Source organism: Cuculus canorus, chromosome 25 (assembly GCF_017976375.1).
Source record: "Cuculus canorus isolate bCucCan1 chromosome 25, bCucCan1.pri, whole genome shotgun sequence".
NCBI lineage: Eukaryota > Metazoa > Chordata > Aves > Cuculiformes > Cuculidae > Cuculus > Cuculus canorus.
Window position 1 is genome coordinate 210,106 of NC_071425.1, and position 26,629 is coordinate 236,734.

At 61.7% G+C, this 26,629-nt stretch overlaps 2 protein-coding genes across 13 annotated transcripts; both read left to right on the top strand.

Moving 5' to 3' along the window:
* The first annotated feature begins 810 nt into the window (after positions 1-810).
* UBTF (upstream binding transcription factor) lies at positions 811-18,450 on the top strand. 12 transcript variants are annotated; one of them, XM_054088564.1, is made up of 23 exons: positions 811-868; positions 961-1,222; positions 3,816-3,946; positions 6,706-6,881; positions 7,163-7,246; positions 7,878-8,033; positions 8,770-8,834; positions 9,434-9,554; positions 10,024-10,134; positions 10,437-10,570; positions 11,000-11,141; positions 11,481-11,522; positions 12,269-12,382; positions 12,575-12,730; positions 13,250-13,405; positions 13,655-13,765; positions 13,854-13,942; positions 14,149-14,338; positions 14,599-14,646; positions 14,848-14,916; positions 15,312-15,458; positions 15,808-15,927; positions 16,295-18,449. In XM_054088564.1, the coding sequence occupies exons 3-23, from the start codon at positions 3,889-3,891 to the stop codon at positions 16,406-16,408; spliced, it is 2,403 nt and encodes an 800-aa protein (XP_053944539.1). In that variant the 5' UTR covers positions 811-868; positions 961-1,222; positions 3,816-3,888; the 3' UTR covers positions 16,409-18,449. The 12 variants fall into 12 exon arrangements, with proteins under 12 accessions (XP_053944539.1, XP_053944547.1, XP_053944548.1 ...); XM_054088572.1 differs by lacking the exon at positions 15,808-15,927 and adding an exon at positions 15,988-16,056; XM_054088573.1 differs by lacking the exon at positions 10,024-10,134 and having other exon boundaries at positions 9,434-9,563; positions 16,295-18,450.
* A 911-nt stretch (positions 18,451-19,361) lies between these two features.
* ATXN7L3 (ataxin 7 like 3) lies at positions 19,362-25,351 on the top strand. The gene is made up of 13 exons (XM_054088643.1): positions 19,362-19,493; positions 21,035-21,147; positions 21,242-21,374; positions 21,789-21,960; positions 22,432-22,529; positions 22,705-22,727; positions 22,819-22,864; positions 23,060-23,091; positions 23,242-23,310; positions 23,681-23,724; positions 23,854-23,925; positions 24,178-24,311; positions 24,589-25,351. Exons 2-13 carry the CDS (start codon positions 21,097-21,099, stop codon positions 24,735-24,737), a joined length of 1,023 nt encoding a protein of 340 aa, XP_053944618.1. The 5' UTR covers positions 19,362-19,493; positions 21,035-21,096; the 3' UTR covers positions 24,738-25,351.
* Positions 25,352-26,629: the final 1,278 nt, after the last annotated feature.

The window sequence follows — 26,629 nt, forward strand, 5'->3', positions numbered from 1 at the left end:
CCACCCGTACACGGGCAGCCACAGCACGCGGATGGAGCTCGCCCGTACCATGCAGGCGGCCAGAGCACGCAGATGGACGGAGCTTGCCGGTAGCACACGGGCAGCCTTTGCGTGCAGAGGCCGGAGCTCGGCAGTACACGGGCGGCCGCAGCACACAGATGGCTGGAGCCCGCGGGCAGCGTGCTGGGAGCCATGGCGTGCAGAGGGCCAGAGCTCACTGGTAGCGTGCAGGCAGCCAGAGCACGCAGATGGCCGGAACTCGGCGGTAGCGTGCAGCGAGCCGTGGTGTGCAGATGGCCGGAGCTCGCCGGTAACGCACAGGCAGCCTTTGCGTGCAGAGGCCAGAGCTCGCCCGTACAAGGGCAGCCGTAGCACGGAGACGGCTGGAGCTTGCAGTTGCACACAAGTGGCTGTACCGTGCAGAAGCCGGAGCTCGCAGCGCAGGGCCCCGGGCGGTGCGGGGCAGGGTGCGGGGCAGCCGGTAGTGCGGGCGGCCCGGGGTGGCCCCGCGATTCGCAGGCAGCCGGGATGGCCGGTAATTTGCAGGCAGCTGCCCGGCCGGGATTGGCTGCGGGGAATGACGCCCAGCACAACAAAGGTGGAGTTGGAGAAATTGCATTAAAAAAAATTAAGACCGAGAGCGGGGAGCGGCGGGAGGGGAGCGGCTGCCCCCGCCGTGTCCCGGGCGGGCAGGGAGCGCGGCCCCGCCGCTCTCCCGTGTCAAGGGGACCCGCCGGGCGGCTCGGCTCGGCTCGGCTCCCCCTCCCAGCCCCCCCCCCCCCCGCTTCCCCCCCTCATTTTTTTTCCCTTCTCTCTCTTTTTTTTTTTTTTTTTTTTATGCAAACGCCGGGCGAGGATTGTTGCACATGTAAGGAGATTTTTTTTTCCTCTCCCTTTCCCCCCCCCTTCCCTCCTCTTTCTCTTCCTCCTCCTCCTCCTCCTCTTTCTCTCTCGCCACAGTGTTGCAAAAGCAAAGAGCAATAAAAAGCGCGGCGGGAGCGGCGGGGCGGGCGCGGTGGTGCCCGCGGAGGCTGCGGCGGACCCCGGCGCGCAGAGCCCGGCTGATTGGAAGAGCGAACGCAGCGCCATGGAGGCGGGGGAAAGCGCGATCGTCTCTGCGGGGACTGGAGCGCGTCCACGCCCGGGGCCAGCGCTGCAGAGCTGGCCGCCGTTCAACCGCCGCTCCCCGCCCCGGCCGCGCCGCGCGGGTCCCGGCCCGCAGGTACGTGCCCGGTGCCCGGCGCCCGGCGCCCCCGCCCGCCGCCGCTGCCGCCGTCCCCGCCCGGAGCGCGGCCGCGGAGGAGGAGCAGCCGCTTTGTTCCTCCCCGGCCGCCGCTCGGCGAAGGCGCCGCGGAACGGGGCTCGGTGCCCGCCCCGGAGCGCAGGTTTCGCGAGGGTAAAAACGCGGCGATCCGGGGGCGGGGGGGGTGCGCATGGGGCTCGGTTGGGGCTCGGGCGGGGGCAGCGCCCGGCTCGGCTGCCTCGCGGTCCCCCCTCCCTCCTTCCCTTCCCTTCCCTTCCCTTCGCTCTCCTCCTCCCCGCTCCCTCCCTCCTTCCCGCTCGCCCTCCTCCCTCCCCGGCTGCCGCAGCTGGATTCGGGGCAGGCTTCCAGCGCTGCGCGCTTGTTTGTCCCCGGCCCGGTGAGTCCCGCGGCTCCGGGGCTCGCGGCGCCGCGCTCCGCCGCGCCCGCCCCCCCACCTCCCCGCTTCGCTGCCCCCTCCCCGCTTCATTCTACCCCTTCCCCAGTCTTTTTTTTTTTGTTGTTGTTTTTTTTTAATATTTTTCACCCTTCTTTTTTTTTTTTTTCCCTGCCCCCCCCCCCATTCTTTCTTCCTTTCTTCCCTCCGGACCGGAGCGGGGCTCTAGCCCCCCGCTGGGTGGGTGGGTGTTTCTGGGCTCGAGGAGGGGTCGCGGGGGGAGGCGGGGAGGAGGGGGCGGCGGTGGCGGCGGCGGGGAAGCGGGCAGGGGGGACGGATTGGGCAGGAACCGCTCCCCGGGGGTCGGTGCGGGGAGGTCGCGCTGCCCTCGCCCGGCTCGCTGCAGCTGCCCGGCCGCCCCCAGCCGGGCATCCCCGCCCCCCCTTCCCCCTCCTCCTCCTTCTCCTCCTCCTCCTCCTTCTCCTTCTTCCCCCAGCGGCTCCGGCGCGGGGCTGGGGCTGCGACGGCTCGGCTCGAGCTCCCCCCCCCCCCCCTCCTCCTCCTCCTTCTTCCACCGCCGCCTCCTCCTTCTCCCCTCTCCTTCTCCTCCCCCTCGCAGCCCGGAGAGGTGGGTTTGTCTCGGCTTTATAACCGCGCTGGCTGCTCGGGCGGAGGGGCAGGAGCGGAGGCGGGCGCAGCCCGGCCATTGTGCGCCGCGGCGGAGCGCGGCCCGGCCGGTAACGGGGGCGGGAGGGGGGAGGGGCGGCTCCGCGGTGGGGAGGCGGCCCCGTTGCCGCGAGGTTGGGGGGGGGGGGGGGGGGGGGCGCGGGGTCGGCGGGCGGGGGCGGGCGGGGGCCGGAGGCGCCGCGGGGCCGCCGCGCGCGGTCCCACCCGGTTCCTGCTGCCCGACGGAGGAGGAGACTGGCGCTGGCCGGCGGCGCAGGGCATATGCGGGCTCCCCGCCTCCGCCCGCCGGCCCGGCCCCTTCCTCCCCCGCCTCCTCCTCCTCCCCCCCGACGGGCGCGGGATCCGGGCCCCCCCCCCCCCCGCGCCCCCCGGGGATCCCGCACCCCCCACGCCCCCTCCCGGGGATCCCTCTGCGCGCGCAGCGAGCCCGCCCCGCCCCGCCGGGAGCCCGCCCTCCCCCGCGCGATCCGCGCCCCCCCCCCCCCCCCCCCTCCCCGGGACTCATCCAACCCCGGAGCGATCCGCGCCCCCCCTCGGGGCTCATCCTACCCTGCAGCGATCCGTGCCGCCCCCCGGGACTCATCCCACCTCGGAGCGATCCGCGCCCTCCCACCCCGTGGCTGATGCCACCCCGGAGCGATCCCCCACCCGATCCCCCAACCTGCCCCCCTCGGGGCGGTCCCTGTGCTGCCCCCAGGATCTCCCGCCCTCTCCTGATCCCCGCTGATGCCGAGTGGGTCCTTACGGGACCAGGGCGATTCCTGATGCCCCCCGGTGATCATCCCCCCGGCCCAGGGCTGGATCCCCCCTGCCGGTGCCCCTCACCAAAGCCAGGTCTCCCCCACACACACCCTGATCCCCGCTGGGATCTGCCCCAGGCCTGGATTCCTCAGGGACCCCTGCAGGCCTTGCTGCCCCCCACAGGATACCCTGAAGCCCTGGGTCCCCCCACAGATGCCTCTCACTGGCTCAGCCCCTGGGATCTGGGGGGATCCTTCCCCTAGAGCCCCCTGTTTTGTCCTTCCCAAATGGGTGTTCCCTGAGCCCCCCTGGATCCTGGATAGGATCTCACTGGGTCTGTGGTGTCTGCGCCTTTGAGAACCCCTTTTTTGGGGATGACCCCCTCTTGGGATATCCCTTGGAGCCTTGTTGGCTCTGAGCCCCCCAACCCCCTTCTCTGGGTCTGTGGATCCCTCACACCTCACCTCAGAGAGATCCCCTGAACCATTTTCCTCTTGGATCTGTGGCGATCTCCCCTGGATTCTGCCCCCACCCCCAGGCATGCCCCCTGACCCCATTTTCCGTGCACATATCCCTTTTTTTTCTCTTCCTCCATGCACCCCCTCCCCAAGGTCCCCCCTAAACCTCAGCACCCCATTTATCGGAAAGATGGACACACAGACACCCGGGCCAGGCCCCCTGCTCCCCCTGGGGCTGGGGGGGTCACTGTGGCGTGGGGGGTGCCTAGCAGGGGTCTCCTTTTGCTTGCAGAGCCAAGCAGGAACAATCTCCGTAGCACGCAAGGGAACCGGCGGCAACTGTCCTGGGCACAGGCAGGTGGAGGATGAACGGCGAAGCCGAGTGCCCTGCAGACTTGGAAATGACAGCTCCCAAAAACCAAGGTAAGCCCCCTGCAGCCCCCCCCCACTCCAGCAGTCCCACAGAAGCGCTGCACTGCCAGGGTTTGAAAACAGCCGAGGGATGGAGGAGCCACGCGGGCACCAGCAAATCCTGACTGTGTCAGGATGGGGAGGAGGATTGCCTCCTGATCCCAGCTCTGCCACGGGGGAGCATGCACACATGTGCGCGGATGCACACGCCGGTGTGCTGGCAGCCCCTGTGGCCACAGGAAAGGGCAGCCGCCAGCTCGCGGCATCGGAGATGCTGGGTGGCTGGTGTTTCAGCAGGGCTGGAAGTGGGGGCTGGCACATGGAGGTGCTGCCTGCCCCGCTCACATCTGGGCTGCATTAAAAGCTGAGCAGTTACCTTGGGCCTCCGGCTTCCAGGCCCAGGGATGACATCAGACGTTCAGCTTTTATTGGAAAAAGGAGAGGAAAACGAGAAAAAACAGGACGTCTTATTCGGGGCAGCCTGCCTGGGTAGGGGCACTTCTCTACCCCACCCAACAGCTCCCCGGATCCCCCCAAAGCCCTGGGAGGTGCGGTCCAGCTGCCCACCTGGTCCCTTTGCCTTTCCTCTGCTGTCGCAGTCAATTTGTTGCCTCGAGCGAACCCGGCTGGAGCACATGTCCTTCGCCAGGTCTTTAGATGGATTTAATTACACCAGGGCAGCTTTCCTAATATAGACCCGGCCTGGACGATGCCAGGAGAGCTGGGGATAAATTGATCCCAGGGCAAAGACAAACTCACTCATCTTGGTGGGTGAACTCTGCATTTCCAGCCTTTTTTGACAAATGCCAGCCAGAGAGAGTGGGGATGGAGAGATGTGAGGGCTGAGCGTGGGGTCCCCATCCCACTGCGGGCAAGGATTTAGGGAGGTTTCCATGGTTTCTTCTGTATTTCTGTGGGCTGTGGCTATTTTGGCTGTTTGCCTGTGGGGGGTCACATTGGGCTAAAGGTCTCCAGGCATTTGTGCATTGGGGGACAGTAACTGAGGCACAGGGTTTGCTGATGGGAGGGGCCTGGGGGGGGATTCTGCCGCTTTTCCCTCCCCTCTCGATCATTGTGGCTGTGCTGCTTGAGGTTATTTCTCCTGATTTCTGGAAGTAAAGTCAGAACCAGCGTCACAGCCCAATTGTGCCTCGTTGGTCCTTGCGTGGGGGGTCTGGAAAGTGGATGGAGAAAAAAGGAAGACACAATTTTGGGCTCAGTGCTCCCCCAGCCCTGATCCCCTCCGAGACACAGCGGAGGACAGGGGTTTCCCCATCTCTTTTTTGCCTTCGTGATGTTTGGGGGCTCTGAAGCTGGGAGTGGGGAGACACATGCGAGCCACTGAGCTCTATGTTTTGTGGAGGGGTTCTTTTCATCTACCCCCTCCCTGCCCTGTTAATCTCTAATGGACATGATGAGGTAACTACAGAGACCAGACGGATCCCAAACTGTTGCTGCCTCGACACTCAACCTGCCAGGTCCAAGAGGCAAAATGGGGTGGAGTACCTGTCTGCACCACCCATATCCTTTAACATCCCTCGCTGGGGTTCAGGAGGGCTGTGCCCCTCGCTGGATGGATGTGAGGCAGGAGGCAGAGGTGGTGTTTGGGTGGAAGGAGACCCACAGCTGGGTATTTCTGGAGGCTTGTTTCTCATTCCTGGGGACAGAGGGAGAGAGATGCTCACCTCAAATCCATGACCAACTGCGCTGTCCCCATCTCGCCAGGATGCTTCCTTAGGCAGCTCTGAACGCCGCATCTTTGCCCAGCAGTGACATGCCATGGAGTCGGTCCTGTGCCTGGGTGCTGTCCGGGCATGCGGTGTGGGGCTTGGCTCCTCCTCCAGCCCATCCCCAGGGGCCTCTTCCCACTCCCAGGAGCTGCTGCGTTGCCCCAGGGGCACCTGTGTGTGCAGAGCACCCAGGGCTCCTCTGTGTGCAGGAGCTCGGAGCATAGAACCTGGCAGAGAGATTCCCCTGGCATGAAGCAGCCCCAAAGCTGGTGCTGGATAGGGAATTCGGTGCTGGGATATCTTGCCTGCTGCCTGCCTTGGGCTCCTGGTTGCTTCAGGCTCCCCAGTATTGCCATGTGCTTACCCACCATCCTGGCGCCTTGTCCATATGAGACCTGAGGACGTCTCTCCTGGGAGCTCCAGGGGATGTCGGGGTGGTAGAACCATCAGCTCCACCCTGTCAGGGACCCCGCTGCGAGACAGGGACTGTGCGGGCATCCCGGCCCCGCTGTTTTGTGGTCTCTGAGCTTTGACCTTGGCAGAGGTCACCATGGAGGTGGGTCCTAGGTGATGGCAAGGCTCTCCAGATTGAAGGAAAAGCAGTATTAGGGACTTTCCCGTTGCTCCAGAAATGTGTTTTCCATTTAGAAAGTGGGTTTCCCTGTTTGCTCCCTGACTGGAGAGCGCATCACGCCTGTCTTGCTCTGCAGGGCTTCAGTCCCATGCGGAGGAAATAGCCCTCTGCTCCCTTGCGGCAGAGTCGTCGCCTTATCTGATGGCGTGCTGGGATGAGCGAGTCTCTCTGGTTTGCACCGAGTGGATTTTCTAGCTTTGCCCAGATTGTTTTGGCCCTTAGAAAGTTGCTCGAGGGTGATGGAAGCAGTCACGTCCCTTTGATCTTTAATCTCGAGAGGCAGCATATGGAGATTACGTGTCCAGGCATGCGGTCTGGAGCTGCACGCTGGGAGCTGTAGTCCCTGTGTCCTGCTGGGAAAGCTGTCTGTCCGTTGTGGCTGCTAAGCCTGTTTCCTTGCTGCTCAGACCGCTGGTCACAGGAGGACATGCTGACTCTGCTGGAGTGCATGAAGAATAACCTGCCCTCCAATGACGGGAGCAAGTTCAAAACCACCGAGTCCCACCTGGATTGGGAGAAAGTAGCTTTCAAGGACTTCTCGGGGGAGATGTGCAAGATGAAGTGGATGGAGATTTCTAATGAGGTAAGTGACAGCCGCAAGGGGCTTGGAGGCATCTATGCGAGCAGAACTGAGCATTCCGGTGACTTCCCAGGGCTGTTTGAATCACTTGTGTTCGGTGCCCTGAGTTCTCAGCCCTTAGTGCCAGTGCCACCCCGCTGCCATCGGCATTGTGAATCCCTCAGAGGTGCTGGCATGGGGTGTGAGTGCAGTGGTTTTTACCATGCTGAGGGTGGCTCGGTGCCAAGTGGGATCTGTCCCCCGCATGCAGCCTGTTCATATTTGTGCTCTTTGTTACTCTGCAGGTGAGGAAGTTTCGCACCCTCACAGAGCTTATTATGGATGCTGAAGAGCACGTGAAGAATCCTTATAAGGGCAAGAAGCTCAAGGTATTGGGCAGGAATTGTGTTTGGTCCCTAAAAGGAGACCTTCCCCAAGCTGGGGGCTCTGCCGCCAGAGCCCCTGCAGGCACCTCCCTGCCCATAATCCCCGGGGCCAGCTGCCCAAGGCTCCGGAGGCCACAAGCACTGGGCTTAGGCCAAATTCAGGGTACATTTAATATGTCCGGCTCTAGCACTGGCAGCCTGCATCCAAGTTTAGCACTGGGGGGCCAGGAAGCCACCATCCTATTCCTGGCCTGCTGGGTCAGGTGGGTGCTGCTTCTGGCTGGGCGGCCCCAGGGTTGCTGATGCTCTGCCACCAGCCATCCCATCCCTTCCTCCTGCCTCCATTTCCCCTCTTGCAGTGCAACCACTTTGTGCTAACAGTTCTGGATGGCTGGAGGCTGCTCCCAAGATATCCAGCCCTGGAATATTGTAGTTCCCGGGGAATGGAGGCCTTCCCTGCCTTGCCTGCCAAGCCAGGATGTTCCTGTGTCTGGGAGCTGGATCTCCAGTGGGGTTGGATGGGGGCAGGTCTCCCTTGGGACCAGGGGGAGCTGGTAGCTGGTGGGGTTTGACTGTGCCCTCTGAGGTGCTACTGGCACTGCACTCAGTGTCTGCTGCTCTGCTGTCTCCCCAGAAACACCCTGACTTCCCCAAGAAGCCCCTGACTCCCTATTTCCGCTTCTTCATGGAGAAGCGGGCCAAATACGCCAAGCTTCACCCTGAAATGAGCAACCTGGATCTCACCAAGATCCTGTCCAAGAAATACAAGGAGCTTCCTGAGAAGAAAAAGGTACAGGGAGCAGTTAGCAAGCCCCTTCCCATTTGTGTGCCTCTGCATGCTGAGTTCTGCCTGCCCAGCTCTCCCAGTAAAACCATCAGAGCCCAGCCTCTGCCTGGTGAGGTTTTAACCCAGCTCTCAGTGAGAGAAACCCAAGTGCTTGTTTAGTCCTGTCAGACCAGTAAGACTTCCTTTCCTTTTCCTATCCTGGTTCACAGGATCTGTGAGGTGGAGGATGGCTGGGTCTATCCGTTGGTCTATCTCTTCCAGACACACTTGGGTGATGACTTTGCTCTTGGGTGGATCTATACTTAATACTGGGGTGAAATCACACACCCTGTCGTGGCCGCCCTGTCCAAGTGAGGGATAGAGGGGCAGGCTCTGCTTCGAGCCATGGGAGATGCTGGGAGGAGGGCTGCCCATCTCTTCTCCAGCTCTGGAGGTGCCCATCGGCTCAGCCAGAGCTGGCAGAGAAGGTCCAGGGCACAAAATCCTGCTGTGCACTCTTGCCCAGGGCCGTCTGTGAGCTTTGGTGCAGGGGGAGAGGAGAGATCCTGACTCTGAATCCCTGGGCAGGCTGGAAACCCTCAGCTGGGAGCTGCAGGACAGGGCTGATAGGCTGGAGAGCCCTCAGATCCCTTTGGCGTGGTGGGCTGCCCAGCCAGCAGGGTCAACAGGGATGTGTCTGCCTGCCCATTCCCTGGTGCTGACGTCCTTCTCCACCTCCCTGGTGGCTTTGTGTCCCCAGATGAAATACATCCAGGACTTCCAGCGAGAGAAGCAGGAGTTTGAGAGGAACCTGGCAAGGTTCAGGTGAGAGAGCAGCCCCTCTGCCTTTCTCTGGGACCCTGCGGGTAGCCATAGGGTTGCATAGCTCACAGGAAACCCTGATGGGCACTGCAGCTTGAAGGCAGAAGGGAAGTGTGGATGATGGAAAAAAAGAAAGGGATCAAGGAAAAGGTGTCTGAGAGCAACCCTCTAGTTGGGAGACTCAGTGAGGGGGAGAGGGTGGAGGACCAGCCATGCTCTGGGGGTTGGGGTCTGCAAGGGCAGGGCAGGAGCTCTGCCACCAGCACTGTTAAATGCTGAAGCAACCAGACCTTGCCACCGACTGTGGTTGCTGTGATCCAGGTGGTTCCTGGTGTTCCCAGTGGCCTGCTGCTGCTCCAGGGATGCAGCTCAGCCTGACATGTTAAAGGGGATGGTTATAGCTGATGCTCCTCCAGGACGGGCAGGCTCAAATCTTGCCTAAAAGCCTCCCACTCTTTTTGGGGCTACCTCCAGTGTCTGTGCCTGCAGTAGCTCAGCCCTGCAGTGGTGATTGCCCATTAGCAGGGATGTTTAGAAGGTGTTCACCTTCTACCTGCCACCTCCCTAATACTCTCCCTTCCCCACCTCCTTGATGGGTAAAGGGAAGATCACCCGGATCTCATCCAGAACACCAAGAAATCTGACATCCCTGAAAAACCCAAGACCCCCCAGCAGCTGTGGTACAACCATGAGAAGAAGATCTACTTGAAAGTGCGTCCAGATGTGAGTACGGTGGGTGGGAGTGCGTGTGAGTGTGAGTGTGGAGCGGTCCTGCACCCCGCTGCTGGGGTGAGAGGAGGGGGAAACGAGAGAAGCATTTTAGGGGGGGGCCAGGATGGAAGACATCTCTAGAAGCTCCCAGCAGTCTGGATGGAGGTAAGAAGGGGCTCCGCACGCCTGGAAGAGGCTCGGGGATACAGACCCCGGTTTTTTTTTGCCTGCAGTTGAAGGGGTGACCAAAGCCTGAGTCAGGGTAGGAAAGATTTTCAGCACCAACACCTCTGGCCATGCCCTACACTTGCACGCACCCCCTTCCCCGGCCACGAGCTTGGCTCGCAGCCACCCCGCGGCCCCAAGCTGGGTGCCGTCGGGACAAGATGTGGGGCAACACGATTTTTGCCTTTTTTTTTTCCCCTCTTCTTTTTTTTTGGATTTTACCCCTCTGCCCTCACCTCTGGCTTTGGGTTTTCAGGCCACCACGAAGGAGGTGAAAGAGTCGCTGGGCAAGCAGTGGTCTCAACTCTCGGATAAAAAGAGGCTGAAATGGATTCATAAGGCCCTGGAACAGCGGAAGGAGTACGAGGTAGGGAGAAGCCTCACCCATTCCCCTCCACATTCGTCCCTACATTCAGTCTGAGCCACTCTGCCTCTCGGCCGCAGCGGCCAGCAGCTAGCCAGCCAACCAGCCTCACCCGATAGCCAGCTTGGGGGTTCAGGCAGGTCCCTAGCGAGTCTGAGCCCTGCCTCCTCCAGCAGTGTTTGGGGCAGGGAGAAGTGCCCCTGGGAGATGGTTAGGGCAATGATTGGCTTCTCTTTCCTCCTCCTCCGGCCCCCAGCCTGGCGGGGAGGAGAGCCCATCTCCTGACTGCTCTCCATCCCTTGCAGGAGATCATGCGTGACTACATCCAGAAGCACCCTGAGCTGAACATCAGCGAGGAGGGCATCACCCGCTCCACCCTCACCAAGGCTGAGCGCCAACTCAAGGACAAATTTGATGGACGACCCACAAAGCCACCTCCGTAAGTCCTGTCCCTCCCAGTCGGGATGCAAGGATTGTGTCCCTCTCTGAGCTATCAGGCAGATGCTAATTGTTGCTAACAGGGAAACTGGGGCTCTGCCTGGCTTTGAGAGCCCGAAGAACATTGTTTCTGGGACCGTGGGCATGGGCTATCAATGACTCCATTAAAACTGGTCCTTAAATATGCATGAAATACAGATTTGCAGAGCATCTGAGTGGGATTTGTGGTGATGCTTTGTGCTCCGGGTTAGGGTGTAATACAGCCCCCAGCTTTCCTAAAACACAGGCACCTCTGGAACAGCACTTCACAGCCCAGTGCAGCCCAGTGCAACTTGGGGTCCGGGGGAGCTCTTAGCACCCAGGAACCTCTGCAGAGAGGACATGAATGAGGCTAGTTGTCGCTCATGCTGAGTTCCTCCATCGGTTGCAGGAACAGCTACTCCCTGTACTGTGCAGAGCTGATGGCCAACATGAAAGACGTGCCCAGCACCGAGCGGATGGTGCTGTGCAGCCAGCAGTGGAAACTGCTCTCCCAAAAGGAAAAGGACGCCTACCACAAAAAGTGTGATCAGGTGAGCGGCCAAGGGGTGAACACACAGGTGCACAGGCAGATGGGCACCAGCACTGTGGGGATGGAGGAGCAGGATAAGAGAGTTTGGGCTACAGATCTCACTGGAAATGAGCCCCTCGCCCTTCCTTAGTGTTTGTTCTTGTCGTCTTGACCACCAGTTCCCCCTGAGGTCCTTGGTCAACTCCCTTGGTCCTCTGTCCTCACAGTCCATGTGTGTGGGACCAGATGGTCCAGGGGGAGGATGCTGTTGTTGAGGGGACTGAGCCTGGGTCGGGGACTGCACGAGGCAGGGATGAGGTGTGGGATCGCTGTCTAACCTCACACCACCATTTCCTTCCAGAAAAAGAAAGACTATGAGATTGAGCTGCTCCGCTTCCTAGAGGTGAGTGACACAGGAGTGCCTCGGGCATCGGGTGCCAGAAACCCTGAATGTGGTGGGGGCACCCTTTGTCAGGGGCTAAGATGGGTTAGAAGGCAACTGTGCTGACGCTGCCCTCTCTGCTCCCTCAAAACATCGCTGGGCTCATGCTGTATAGAGATGTCTGCGCAGGGCAGTGTCTTCCAGTTTGGCACTGGGAGGTTGGACAACCCCCTGGCCGGGAAGGAAGCTGAGGCTGAGCAGAGGGCTGGTACTGGAGGAAGGGCTGCTGTCAGCGGCTGCTGTGCGGGCGGCAGCGAGTCTCTGCTTCCTTCCCTCGACTGGGGCGTAGGTGGGGGGTGCTGCACCGAGGCTGTCTCAGCATCGTGCTCAGGTCCCTGGTCGGATGTGACGTGGCCCTGGCTGCCACTGTAAGGGCAGGGGGTGAAAAACCCAGAGGCGCGTCTGGATCCGGGCACCTGCCCACCCTGCCTTTGTGGAGAGGAAGCAGATGAGACTGAGTCAGGGAGAGGACAGTGCTGGGGCAGAGCAACCTTTGCCTGGCCACAGGGGTGACATGGGCATGGTGACACCCAGGCTGCACACCCAGGCTTGCAGTGCCTGATGTTGGCCCTGGCTGAGGTGGCTTTTGGATCAGGACAACTGAGTGCATTCATTCCCCTCTCCCCAGTGTCCCCATACTGTGATTGCATCAAAGCCTCGTTAATGTCAGGCCATCTAACTCAGTGCCTTTCCTCCTGTGCCCCCAGAGCCTGCCTGAGGAGGAGCAGCAGCGGGTGCTAGGCGAGGAGAAGATGCTGGGCAGCAACCGGAAAGGAGCGACAAGTCCTGCATCCAAAAAGTCCTCACCAGAGACTGGCAAGGTGAGAGTGGCAACTGGAAATGGGGCGGCACATGCCAGAGACATGGGATGGGGTTGCTGGCATCTCGCGATAGTTTGAGGGCTTCATTCTTTGCTTCTCTCATCGTGGTTTTCCTGGGATTCGAGGCTGCCAGTGCGAGGCAGGTCTCTGTGCGTGCTCCCCCCGGCCCACAGCCCTATGTCCCGCCTGCAGGCCAGCTCAGAGAAGCCCAAACGGCCCATCTCTGCAATGTTCATCTTTTCGGAGGAGAAGCGGAAGCAGCTGCAGGAGGAGCGGCCAGAGCTGTCAGAGAGTGAGCTCACCCGGCTCCTGGCCCGCATGTGGAATGACCTCTCCGAGAAGAAGAAGGTTGGTGCCATTCCCGACTGTTCTCCTCCATCCCCATGTCTGCTGCTGCATTGGGTGTCTCCAGCAGCCCAGGGAATGCTGCCTGTCCTTGTCCTGCTGCAAGAGACTTTGCTGCCTCCCAGGCAGGGCGACTGGGGGACGATTGTATCCAGGAGCATCATGGCTCTGGCCAGCAATCACACGGGCGCCAGTGTCAGCACCAGTGGGTGCCACTGGCTGTGCCTGCTCCCTCTCCCTGACTTGGTGGGTCAAAACCCAGCAGCTTAAAAAAAACTTGGAGGGTCCCTGATCCGTGGGTTCAAAGCTTGATTTTTTTTGGAGCAGGGAGTGGAATCCTAAGATGTGGGTGTGCAGGACAAGGTGCTGAGAGTGCTGCTGTGAGGGTGGCACTGGGGGAAGCCACAGTGTCTGCCTGCCTGCTCTCCCAAAACTTGGTGGCCAGGGGCTTGTTCCCTGCGGTGAGGCTGGTGCCCGGGTGGCTGTGCTGCCCCTTCAGCCCCTCCGTGCACCCCTGTGCAGGCCAAGTACAAAGCGCGAGAGGCGGCGATGAAGGCGCAGTCAGAGAAGAAGCACAGCTCAGATAAAGAGGAGCGTGGGAAGCTGCCTGAATCTCCCAAGACAGCCGAGGAGATCTGGCAACAGAGCGTCATTGGAGACTACCTGGCTCGTTTCAAGGTGAGGAGTGGGCTGGGAAAGGAGCTGGAAGTAGGGTTAACCTCTCCCCTCAGCAGGAATTGCCTTGCACCTTTTCACCTGCTTTCACACCTGAGGCAACTGTTTGGGACTGGGAGCCACGGGGAGGACGGGGATGACAGCAAAGGAAGGAGTGTGTGCCCCGTGGTCCGTGGTGGAGCTGACTGTAGTACCCTGGCATCCCCGGCATCTTGGGAGTGTCTGATGGGGTGTGGGGGGTCTGTGCTGCAGAATGACCGGGGGAAGGCTCTGAAGGCCATGGAAGCCACTTGGAACAACATGGAGAAGAAAGAGAAGCTGATGTGGATCAAGAAAGCAGCAGAGGATCAAAAGCGATACGAGGTGGGTTCCTGCTCCTGTCTGCCGCTTGCTGTGCCCTCGCAGCAGTGCTGCTTCTGTCTCTCTGACCTCTCTTTTTCCTCTGGCTCAGAGGGAGCTGAGCGAGATGCGGGCCCCTCCGTGCTCTACCAACTCAGCCAAGAAAATGAAGTTCCAAGGAGAGCCGAAGAAGCCCCCGATGTGAGTACCTGGGGTCCGAAAAGCTGGGTCTAGCTGGCCCAGCTAGGCAAGCGGGTCGGGGCAGAGGAGCCTAGAGCAGCCCTGGGATGCAGGAAGTGTGGGCTGGACCGTGGTTGGGATGGCTGGTGGTTAGTGTTGGTTACTCATGGACAACTCAGTTCTCCATTCAGACCATTTGATCCAGTCTCTGTGCTCCCCACTTGCAGGAACGGTTACCAGAAATTCTCTCAGGAGCTGCTGTCGAACGGAGAGCTGAACCACCTCCCGCTGAAGGAGCGGATGGTGGAGATCGGCAGCCGCTGGCAGCGCATCTCCCAGGGCCAGAAGGACCACTACAAAAAACTGGCAGAGGAGCAGCAGAAGCAGTACAAGGTGCACCTCGAAATCTGGCTCAAGGTGAGCGTCAGACCCACGCGCCCGGTTTGGGGCTCTGGGGTTGGGTGTCCTTGGGGTACTTGGAGTGGTCTCTGCTCACAGACTTCCTCTGGGAACCACCATCTTCAAGACCCTTGGTTTGGCATTTTGTAATTTAAAGGGCCTTTAAAAAAAAACAGATGCGGGGAGGGGGTACCCCGCGCTCGAGTCCTTCCCGACTCCATCCTCATCCTGTGCCTGCCCAGCCCTCCCTGCCCCCTGACTCTCTCCTGTCTCTGCAGAGCCTCTCGCCCCAGGAGCGTGCTGCCTACAAGGAACACACTTCCAACGTGAGTATCCAGCCAGCACCGCGGCGGGGACACCTGGGGTTTGGGGCTGGGCTGTGCAAAGAGCTGAGTGCAGGAGAGCCCCTCAAAGGGGTTCACCCCTGTTGCAGCTCAGCGGTGGGGCTTTCTCCGTGCCAGGCACTGGGAAGGAGCCGAGCTCGAGCCTTGCAGCTCCAAACGACTTTGCTTTGTTCCTCCCTGCAGAAACGCAAGAGCATAGGGAAGATCCGGGGCCCCAACCCCAAGATGAAGCCTACGATGCAGTCCAAGTCGGTGAGTGCCCGATGGCCATGCAGCATGATGGGGTCACCCGGCACCCTCCTCTGTCCAGGCAGGGCCCAACCTCTTGTTGGAGGCGTCCCTTCTGCTTTCCACTGACCTTTCCCTGACACAATAAACAAAGGGTGCTCCCCAGATCTGTGCTCATTGCCCACCCAGGCCTGGCTTCGCTCCCTCTGCAGTCTTGGGCATCTGATGGTATCCATGCTGGGAGCCTTTTTGGGGCCATTTCTGACATGAAAGGGGAAAGGCTCCCAGGGAAGGGGTGGTGGGAGCCACCTGATCCTGCTCAGCAGATGGAGGAACCAAGGCCAAGGATGGAGTGCTGCGCCCATGGGTGCAGGTGTCCCGGGGCGCCCACCCACCACCAACCCCCTCCCACCCCACAGGAGTCAGAAGATGATGACGAGGAGGAAGAGGAGGAGGAAGATGACGATGAAGATGAGGATGATGATGATGACAATGGCGACTCCTCAGAGGAAGGCGGTGACTCCTCAGAGTCCAGCAGCGAGGAGGAGAGTGAGGACGGGGATGAGGTGAGGCTACAGTGCGGCGTGTGCCGCGAGGAGGGTAGTGGGGCCCGTTCTGCTCGCTCTGCCTCACCCACCCTGGTAGGCTGGGGGGATATCCACACCCGTGCAGATAGGAGCGTGGCGGAGGAGCTCCCGGGAAGAGGGGGGCACACAGGGAGGCGAAGGGGACCGGGATCCCTCCTCCCTGCTTGGCGTCCCTGGGGAGGGCGTGAGGAGCAGCCGCGGGGCATAGTTAGAAGCAGCCTCGGGACATAGAGGTGTGGGTTGTGCAGAGCCCCAGTGAGCGGAGGAAAATCTCCTGTCTCTTTCCTGGTGGAGATACTGAGTCTGGTCTCGGCTCCATTTGCGCCAGTGTGAATGCCGAGTAAGTCACCAGAGTCAAAGCTTTACACCGGTGCAACTGAAATCAGAGTATGCTGGATGGTGCTGGGGGCAGAAACCGTGTCCGTGCCTTGTGCTCGCCACCGGACAGGTGAGGTGTTTCAACCTCCTCGCTGGTCTCAGCTCACACCTCTTCCTTCCCTGGCATTAGAGGGGGGAACTGAGGCACGAGGCGGATCGGGTACCCTACCTCGGATCGTGTCGCGAGGCAGTGGCAGAGGTGAGGGTAGGACCCCCGCGCGCTGCTCCAGCACACACACCCCACCCTGCTCCGAGCCCTCGCACACTCACTAATGCCCCAGTCCCTGCTCCAACCCCTGGTGGCGGGAGGGAAGCGGTCGGAGCCCCCCGCCCTCTGTGGGGTCCCCCCGCGTACAGCGGGGAGGGTGAGCGGGAGGTGGCGGATGTAGCCGCGCCCTTGGCCCTGCCGCTTACCCCCCGCCCTCTCTGCCACTCAGAACGATGAGGATGATGAAGATGAGGATGATGAGGATGAGGACGACAACGACTCGGAGGGCAGCAGCAGCTCTTCCTCCTCCTCGGGGGACTCCTCCGACTCCGACTCCAACTGATCCAGCCAAGCTCTTAGTAACAGCGACTGATTTCTCGGTTTCGGCCCCAAATCCCCCTCACCTCCTAGACCCTTACTCCTCTTCTCCCGCCGCTCCCCGAAGCTGCAGCCCCTGCAGGGGCCGCCGGGGCCTCTCTGCCGAGCTCACCCGATGGGGGGAGCTGGGGGCCGCTCCCCTCCTGGGCCAGCAGAGAGGAGGGGATGACCCCCCAGTGCCTCGCAGACCCCTTTCCTCCCTTTCCCGAGGGAGGGGAAGCGATTCCTTTGGGTTTTTTTGGAGATTTTGTTATTCTCAGAGGGTCTCCGTGTCCTTGCCCCCTCCGTACCCTTGCTGCCAGCTCTGGACTTTGTAGAAGGCAGAAAAAACCACACAGGAAAAAAAAAAAAATCCCCTCCCCCTTTTTTTTATTAAAAAAAACGCAAATGAAAAAAAAAAAACAACACTATATCCCCACGCAGACCCTCCTGGCGCGGAGCATGAGGCGAGCTGCTCAGGACTCAGCCGCTGGGATGATGCTGCCCCCCTTCCCGCGCACCCCTGGGGGGACCCCCCCCACCCCTGTACAGTCTGGACCCTCACCAGGATCTTGCACTGGGGTCTCGCACTGGGATCTTGCCACAGCACCCAGGAGCACCGGCCTTGGAGCTGGGGGGCCGGGGGCTGTGTGTGTGTGCGAGTGAGTGTGCCGGGGCGGGGGGCACGCGGATGCCCCTGCCGTGGCCCCCGCTGTTTTGGTGGTTGTTGTGCCGTTGTATTTTATTTTATTCCTTTTTTTTTTTTCCTTTTTATAAAACATGAAAGATCCATCTTTTATTTTTTCTTTCCCCCTCTCGCCCCCATTTTCCTACCCCACCAGTGAAGCTGCTCTTCTCCCTTCACCCCAAACCCTGGGGCGACCAGTGCTCCCCCTGCTCCCTGTTCCCCCGTTCCCACCTCCCGGGTGGTTCTCCTCCCCCTCTTGCTGTAAATATTGGTGCAGTTTGGGTTGATTCTGGGGGAGTCGATGCCCCCCTATCCCAAGAGGGGGATGGGGCCACGGGGACTGGGGTGGGCACGTGGGGGACCTGGCGGCACCTTTTGGGCCCCCCTTCCCCGATTTTTTAAGCAGACACGAGCACCAGCAATCCCAGGCCCCTCCCTGCAGGGTCCCTATCCCCCGACGTTGTCCCCCGCCAAACACCTAATGTGAGTGGGACCCCCCCAGACCTTGATCTGTTTGCAGGGGCACAGGGTTCGTTCCTTCTGTTCTCCCCCATCCTGTCCCTGGAGAGGAGCTGGGCTGGGGGACAGGGCTCGGGGGGGTCAGGGTGTCCTTTTTCTCTCATGTGCTTTAATTTAGCCATTTCCCTCTTCACCCAAATCTCAGCGGATGGCTGGGAGGGGCGAGGCGGACACCAAGCTGCAGGTTTGGGGGTTCTGGCTGCAAAAGGGAGGGCTCCACTCTCCCAGCTGTGACCCCCCCCCCGGGTTTGCTGTTCTCAGCGCCCTAAATCCAGCCCTCCCCAAAGGACCTCGAGTTACCCCAAAACATGCATGGGGACCCCTCAGTGCTGGGTGGGGCAACACCCCCTCTCTCACAGCCTCAAATTGGGCTGAAAAACTACCGGTTTGGGGACATTGAGCTAGGTGCCCCCGCATGGACAATCCCCCTGGGACCTCCCCCCCCCACCCCCCGTGTCCGTCTGTCTGTCCCTCCGTGTCCCACCTCTCCCATTTGGAATTTTCCTTTCATTTCCCTCCTGGTTTTTGCCCCCCCCGAGGGTTTCCTGTCCCTTTTTTCTGCTGAATGTGCCCAGCACCCTCGTGTTTTAGTGGATGTGTTTTTAGTACAAAAAGAAAAGACAAAAAACCCCACCCTTTTTTTTTTTCCGTTTTAAAAATAATAATAATTAAAAAAAAATAATAAAAATGAAAAATTCTTACAGCGCCGACAATTGGGGGAAAAGGCGTTTGCGCTGCAAGAGATTGAACCTGAGTGCATTTTGGCACTGCCACAAAACCCCGGGATCCTCTAGGTGGAAGTCCTTGTGAATTACATTGAAAAAAAAAAAAAAGTAAAAAAACCAAAAAAAATCATCTTTTTTTTTTTCTAATATTTAAAGAGTGTTTTTGTAGGTTTAAAAAAAAGACAAAAAAAAAATTAAAAAAAAAATAAATCCCACCTCGGAATTTGCCCGGAGGGGGGGGTTTTGCAGCCCCAGGGGATGCCGGGGCTTCGGTTCTTTTCGTTTTGGTTTTTTTTTTTTTGAGTTTTTTTGATTTTTTTTTTTTTGTATAATAAAGTGGAAAATGCCGTTTCTGTTCTCATGTCATTACTATAAAAAATAAAACTTTAGGAAAAAAAGAACAGGTGTGAGAAGTGTTCTTAGCCCGGGGGGGGGGAACCACAGGCATGGGGAGGGGGGAAGCCCGGGCCCCGCCTCCTCGGGCCATACCCACTCTGAAGCAATGTCCGTCCATGCCCGAGCTCCCCGTTGGCCACGCCCCCCTCCCCTCGTCCACTGAGATTGGCTCCGCCCGCTGCCATTGGCCCCGCCGGCTGCCATTGGCCGCCCCCTCATCCACCATTCCCGGCTCGTGTTGGTCCCGCCCTCTCCCATTGGCCCCACCCCTTGCATTTGGCCCCGCCCACTCGCGTCGACCCCCCCCCCGCTCGCTTCCACTGCGTTCGCCCACTCCCGTTGGTCCCCCTCACCCGCGGTGCCCCGTGCGCTTCCATTGGTTTCCATTGGCCTACTCGTGTTGGTCCCGCCCACTCTCTGACCACGCCCACTCTAGTTCCACCTCCCATTTCGATTGGCCCCGCACACTTCCACTGGCTCCGCCCACTCTTGCACTGCCCGTTCCGTTTGGCTCCGCCCTATTCAATCGGCCCCCGCCCACTTATTCGACTCCGCCCTCCCCATTGGCCCGCCCATTCAGATCGGCCTCGCCCGCTTCCATTGGCTCCGCCTACTCGCTTTGACCCCGCCCACTGTGCTGGCCCCGCCCGCCCCGCGCTGCCGCCCAGCATGGCGCGCGGCCGCCGGGCCCCGCGGCGCAGCGGCGGGGGGTGCTGACCCGGCCCCGCGGGCCCCTTGCGCCGGTGAGTGACCGCCCCCTCCCCCCGGGGCCCTGATCCGGACCCGAGCCGCCCCCACCGGTGGCGGGCACCCCTCCTCTCTCCCCCCGCCCCAATGCGCTGGTGCGGCGCCGGGCTCCGCCGCGCCCCCTCTCCGCCCCGTGGAGCAGCGGGGTGCGGCCCCCCACAAGGATGCAGCCCCCTCCCCTCCATGGGTCCCCCCCAGTGTATGCAGCTCTCCGCAATGTATGCAGCCCCCTCCAAGGGTGCAGCCCCCTCCCCTCCATCGCTCCTATCCAAGGGTGCTGCCTCCCCCAAGGGTGCAATCCCTGCCCCGGAGATGCAGTGAAGCTCCGCCAAAAGGGTGCAGCCCCCCCCAGAAGGTGAAGACCCTCCCAAAAGGCTGCAGCCCCCCACCCTTCCCCTCCATCGCTCCCCCGCAAAGGTGCAGCCTCCTCCATGGGTGCAGCCCCCCCAATAAGTGCAGTCTCCCCCCCAAAGGTGCAGTGCAGCCCCCCCCAATGTGTGCAGCCCCCCCCTGAGTCCCCCTCAAGGGTGCAGCCCCCTCAATAAGTGCAGTGCCCCCCCTAAGGGTGCAATTCCTGCCCCAGAGCTGCAGTGCAGCCCCCCATGGGTGCAGCCCCCTCCCCTCAATGGGTGACCCCCCTGCCGGGTCCCTGCGTCCCTTTTGTTCGCCCCCCACGCGGCCCTGCCCCCCCCAGCTCCCGGGGGTCCCATCCCTGGCCGGCCCCCGCTGTTTCCCCTTTCTGCAGTGGGGGGATCCCGGCCGGGCCCGGAAGCGGTGCCGGGGGATGGGGGAGCGCGGGGACCCCCCCCCGTGCAGTGGTTGGGTCGGTTTCCCCCGGCACCGGCTTTGTGGGTGTGGGGGTGACTTGAGGCCCCTCGTCTGACCGGGGGGGACACGGCCCGTCCCTGCCCCGCCCCGGGCTCCGGGGCGGGTGATGCAGCAAAACCGGAGCCCTCAGCGGGAGGGCAGCTTTGGGGTGCGGGGGGACACCCACTACGACCCGGAAATGGGGGGTTCCGGGGGTCCTGACGCCTCGGGGTTGGCCGGGTCTGTCCCAGGTTAGGGGGGGCCCTGGCAGCAGATCCAAACCCGGGACCCTTCCCCACCTTTCCTTCACCTGCCCCGGGGGGGACACTGCCAGGCTGGGTGTCCCCGTGCCCCCCCCCCCCGCCCTGAGGTTTGAGCACAGAGCTCCTCGGCTGGGGGGAGCCCCAGGCTCAGGGATGGGGTGGGATTTTGACCGGAGGCGCTGCCTGCTCCCACGGATGGGGAGGGATTTTGGGGGGGACGGGGGACTGCCTGTTCCCCAGGGATGGGGTGAGATTTTGGGGGGGGGGGGGGGGGCGCTGCCTGCTCCTAGGGATGGGGAGGGATTTTGGGTGGGGGGACTGCCTGTTCTCCAGGGATGGGGTGGGATTTCGTCTGGGGGGTCTGCCTGTTCCCAGGGATGGGGAGGGATTTCAGCTGGAGGGTGAGGCAGGCAGGGGGGGGGTCTGGCCTCCGGGCAAGGAGCCAATGCAGTCCCTGCCCCCTGCAGCGGGACCCCCACGTGCCCTGTGCTATGAGTGTTTGGCGTGGCTTCCCCGCAAGCAGTTGCAAATGAAAATGGAGGAAATGTCTTTGTCTGGCCTGGATAACAGCAAACTGGAGGTGAGCAGCCCCCGCTGTCCATCTGCCCCCCGCACCGTCCGTCTGTCCCCCCCTCAGCCCCCTCCTCACCCCTAACCCCGATCCTGTGCCGCAGGCCATCGCGCACGAGATCTACACGGACCTGGTGGATGATGCCTGCCTGGGCCTCTGTTTCGAGGTTCACCGGGCAGTGAAGTGTGGGTACTTCTTCCTGGATGACACGGACCCAGACAGCATGAAGGACTTTGGTGGGTGCCATGGCTCCCGCGGACAGTGAGCACCCTGCTACCGGTGCCGCTGGTGGGATCACTCGTCTCCACGCACAGGATATGGGGTGCAGGGGGGGATTAAACATGTAGTGGCTGAGCATGCCCCCCAGTAGTGCTGTTGCTTCCACGATGTCACTGTTGCATCCCTAAGGAGCCATTCTGTAAATGCATGGGGTGAACTGAACCCCAGAAATGTTGCCTTGTGGCAGAACTGGGTGGGTGGGCATTGGAGACCCCCATGCTGTGGGTTTAGGCCCCCAAAGCCAGGCTGGGGGTCTAGGCAGGGACTGGCAACCGCCAGGACCCCCAGGGCAAAGCAGCAGAGATGGAGGGCATGGGCAGCATCACTAGTGCAGCAGAGGGGATCCAGGGCTGATGCGTGTGCTCCCACAGAGATCGTGGACCAGCCCGGCGTGGACATCTTTGGGCAGGTCTACAACCAGTGGAAGAACAAGGAGTGCGTGTGTCCCAACTGCAGCCGCAGTATCGCTGCCTCCCGCTTTGCCCCCCACCTGGAAAAGTGCCTGGGCATGGGCCGTAACAGCAGCCGCATCGCCAACCGGAGGTGAGCGCAGCTGTGGTGCCGCAGCAGGGGCTCCCAGTGTGCTCCTGCATAGGGAAACCGAGGGACAAGGGAGCTGTGGCTGTGGGAGTCAGGGAGAGGATTCCGGATCTGTGAGCCTGTGACAGAGTCCGGGCATCCGGGCACTCCCCTCTCCTTGCTTTTCATTCTGGGATGTGTATCCTTGCACCCCAGACCTGGAGTCCCACCTCCAGCTCCTCGTGCTCTGCCCTGCTTCTTCCATCCTTCCTGGAAAAATAAACTGGGGATCCTGGCTTCTCTGTCCCCCACTTCCCTTGGATCTGGGTGGGGATCCTGGAGCTGGGACAGTCTGGGGTGGGCATGGCAGAGCTGGTGGGGTGCGGGACGGATCCTGGGGTGCTGGGGAGGGTACAGGATGGATTCTGGAGTGCCAGAAAAGGTGTGGGATGGATCTCAGCTCTGGATCCTGACCTTCCTGCTGTCCCTGTGCAGGATCGCAAGCAGCAACAACATGAACAAGTCTGAGAGTGACCAGGAGGACAATGATGACATCAATGACAACGACTGGTCCTATGGCTCTGAGAAGAAAGGTGGGGGACGCTGGGGGTCCCTGCCTCCCATGAGGGGTGGGGGACACATCCCAGATGCACCTCCATCCTGGGTGTGTGCGGGGCTCCCAGCAGTGGGGGCACAGGGTGGACTGCGGCGCCTGGGGCCAAATCATCCAGAAAAGGTGAAAGTCATCCGTTCTCTCTCTCCCTGCAGCAAAGAAGAGGAAGTCGGATAAGGTGAGGGGGGCAGGGGGTGTGGGTGCTGCTGGGGTCGGGGGCCACAGGGGGGACCTCGTGCATCCTCCAAACACCTGCGCTCTCCTTGCAGAACCCCAACTCACCCCGCAGGTCCAAGTCCCTCAAACACAAAAATGGTGAGGAGCGGGGGTCTGGGGGAGCGAGGCTTGGGCTGCCAGCAGGGATGGGTGAGGGCGGGGCTTGGGTGGGTGTGGCAAGGGGCCTTATCAGGGCGGGGCTTATCGGGAGGGGGCTGGTGGCAGCAGGGGGAGCACAGGGGACCCCGGGCCACAGGCGGGGCTCCTCACTCTGCTCACCCCCCTCTCCTGCAGGCGAGATCGGCGGGAACCCAGACCCCTTCAAGGTGAGCACAGGTGGGATGGAGCAGGGGTGGGGGTGCTGGTCATTCTGTCCAGCCCCTTTCCCAGCCCTCCCACAGCCGGCCCCATTCCCAGCCTCTCAAACCGGCCCGGTTCCTGTCCCCCCAGCTCTGATGCCCTCTCTGTCCCCACAGTACAGCAACTCTACGGGCATCAACTATGAGACGCTGGGCCCTGAGGAGCTGCGGACACTGCTCACCACGGTGTGTGTCTGGGGGCACCGGTGGGCGCAGGGGGAGCCCCGGCCCCTGCTGGACAGGGTGCGCGGGGCCTGGAACTCTTGGGGTCTCCCCTGTCTCAGCTCCCTCCCCACAGGGTGGCTTCCAGGCTGGGAACGGGGATGTTCACGTTCTGGTGGCTAGGTTTGCAGGAGACCTGTGCCTCACTGGGCAGCAGGTCCTGATCCTGGGGGTTGTGGTGGCCCCAGGTGGTGGCTGCTCTGTCTGGGGGTGCAGGAGAGCACTGGGGGGCTTGGCTGCCCTGAGCTGGGGTCCCCAGGGCCATCCTGGTGTGGTGCAGCCCGGGGGCATGTGGATGCTCCTCTGCCCACTGACCTGTCCCTTCTCTCTCCAGCAATGCGGGGTCATCTCCGAGCACACCAAGAAGATGTGCACCAGGTGAGAGTTCCTGGGCCTTCCCACTCGATGCAGGGTGGCAGGGGCCCTGGGGGGACCCCTGGGTGCCCGGGTCCCCGTGGGAGCTGGGGCAAGAATGTAAAACACTTGACTCAGCCCGGGTCTCCACAGGTCTCTGCGGTGTCCCCAGCACACAGATGAGCAGCGGAGATCAGTCCGGGTTTACCTCCTTGGCCCCTCCGCGTGAGTGAGCACCCACACACAGGGTCCCGGGGCAGGGATGGGGATGAGGCTCTGCTGCCAGCGCAAGCAGAGACCTGGGGGGATGGTGGGGATGGGGACAGTGACACCTCCAGGAGGCTTGGAGGGCTGGGATTGGGATGTGCAAACCAGCCAGGTGTCAGGGAGCTGGTGGGAGCCCCCAGGGTCTCCCTCACACCGCGAGTTCCATCCCCCCATCCTGGGGACTGAGAACCCCCTAATGCCTCTGCCCAGGTCCCTGCCTGAGGCGGAGGGCAGCGTGGAGAACGACAGCTTCGAGGTGGCAGAGAGCCAGGCCATCATGAGCCGGCTGCAGTGGGATGGCTCCTCCGACATCTCACCCTCCGACTCAGCTTCCTCGAAAGCCAGTGAGTGTTTGGTGGGGGCAGATCCTGTAGCACAAACCCCTCTGCAGGGCAAAACTGGGGGTGCCTGGCATCTCTGCAGCACAAGAGGGGAAACAGAAAGACTGGCCATCCAAAGCCACCTCCAAGTCCCTGTAGCGTCTGCTGAGACATTGTCGCCCAGCGTCCCAGGGTGGGGGCACTGTTTTGGGGTGCATTTTCCCGGGTATGAATTGGTGATGGGGGCTCCTCCTGACCCAGCTGTTCCAACACACCCTTCTCCTCCCTTCCCGCCCCTGAGGTACAAACAACTCTGAGTCCCGCAAGACCAAGAAGAAGAAGCCCCACCTGGGGCTGGTGAGTGGTGCCCCAGGGCTTGGCTCCAGCAAGAAGAAGAAGCCCAAACCGCCTGCGCCCCACACCCCCAGCATCTACGACGACATCAACTGAGCCCAGTGGAGCCAAAGGGTCAGGAGACAGTTGGACAGACGGACAAAGGCTGGGGCAGCCCCTCCTGCCCTATCAGGGGCACAAAGCGGGTACTTGGGTCACAGGGGATGGAGGACTTGGCCATTGCCACGGGGGGGGGGGGGGGCGGTGTCTGGATTTGGGAGCTTCCCTTCCTCCCCCTACCCCACGCCAGTGCCTCTGTTTATTCTGTGACAGATTCTGTGCGTGGGGCTCCTCTGAGGGCTCAGAGAGGGCACAACCCCCTCCCTTTCCCACCGGAAACCCGGCTGTGCCCCCCCCCCTCAACCCCCGGGCAGGTCCATGCTGGGATTCGGGGGGTACAGATCCCCCCTGCCCCCTCAGCCGGGGGCTGCTCCCCCTTCCATGCCCCGGGCTGGCGCTCGCTGGTCGGGCTGGCTCAGGACGGGGAGAGCATATCGGTGGGGGGGCTTATTCCTGCTGGGAGGAGACAAGTGGGGACCCAACACATCCCAGATCTGCCATGAGCCTGGATTCGGCTGCTGGGGGGTTGTTTGGGCCCGGCTGTGCCTCTGTAGGGCTTGCCCAGGCTCCGCCGGTCCGGGAGGGGGGGTCTGCATGCTGCATCCTTGTGTTTGGGGCTGATGGTGGGGGGGAAGCTGAGGGTGGGGGGAAGCTGCTGTGACTGTCCCTGCGTGGGGAGAGGGGCCCCAACCTGCCAGGAGCTCCAAAATGCGCCATCACCCCACGGCCACAGAGCACGGGGCGTGGGGGGAGGGGGGCAGCACCACAGCTTTGAGGTAGAGCCCCCTCGCCCCCCCAAGGCAGCTCTGCATCCCCATGGCTGCAGCCTGAAGGGGGTGGGGGGGTGTTTGTCCTTTGGGACCCCCACAGGCTCTTGCTGGGGGGAGCCAGGGCCAGGTCTCTTCAGCTGAACCCAGGTCCCTGCAACCTGGCGATAGCCCCATTCTAATGGTTTCCATAGCAAGGGCTGCACTGGGGCCAGGGTTGGCTCAGCCCCGGAGATGTAGCCCCCTCGCTGGTTGGCTGACACCCCGAGACTGGCTGTGGGGCCTGGGGGGCTGCTCCTGTCCCCCATGCCACAGTGGTGGGGCCGGTCACTCCAGTGGGCTCACGAATTATGGTGCTGACTCTGGATTCACTATTGTTTTAAAAACTGCTGCTAAAGTGAGTGCTGTGGCAGGACCGGGGAATGGTGGGGGTCCCCAAACCATCGGGGGAGGGGGCTTTTGCTGCCTGGGGGCACCTGTGGTGCCCTCCTTCTGTAGTTAGTGGGTGCTCCTGGCACAGTTCTAGGGCCAGGGGGGTCCTGGCCACTGGAGCACGCTAAGCTGGCCTTTGCGTGCCCTGGGGCCTGAGGCAGGGTCTGGACACCCAAAAACACAGGGGAACCACCCTGGGCCCTCTCAACTGCCTGGGGAGGGCAGTGACCAGGATGGGGACACCCTGAGGCCCTCTAGGGCTACAATGTGGGGGCGAAGGGGCAAAGTAGAGTTGGACGTGCCCTACGCCCTCCTGCTCCGTGTCCTCACCCTGCAGCAGAGCCAGCAGCATTGGGTCCGTGTCCTCACCTTGCAGCAGAGCTGGCGGTGCCCAGGTCTGTGTCCTCACCCTGCGGCAGAGCCAGCAGCACCTGGGTCCGCCTCACCCTGTGGCAGAGCTGGCAGTGCCCAGAGCCTCTGGGACTCGGACTTGTGTGTCTGTGCTGTTCTCCATCCTGTATGGGCAGCTGAGCCATCGTGAGGTCTGTGTGTCCCGTCAGTGGGTTGTGGCTGCCCCTGTAAATAAAACTGCATCTTGACTTGGTATCCCCGGCTTGTAGCTGCTGTGTGGCACCAGGACCCCCCTTAATTACTGGTGTTTAATTAAGCAGGGCTGTTGCACCCCTTTCT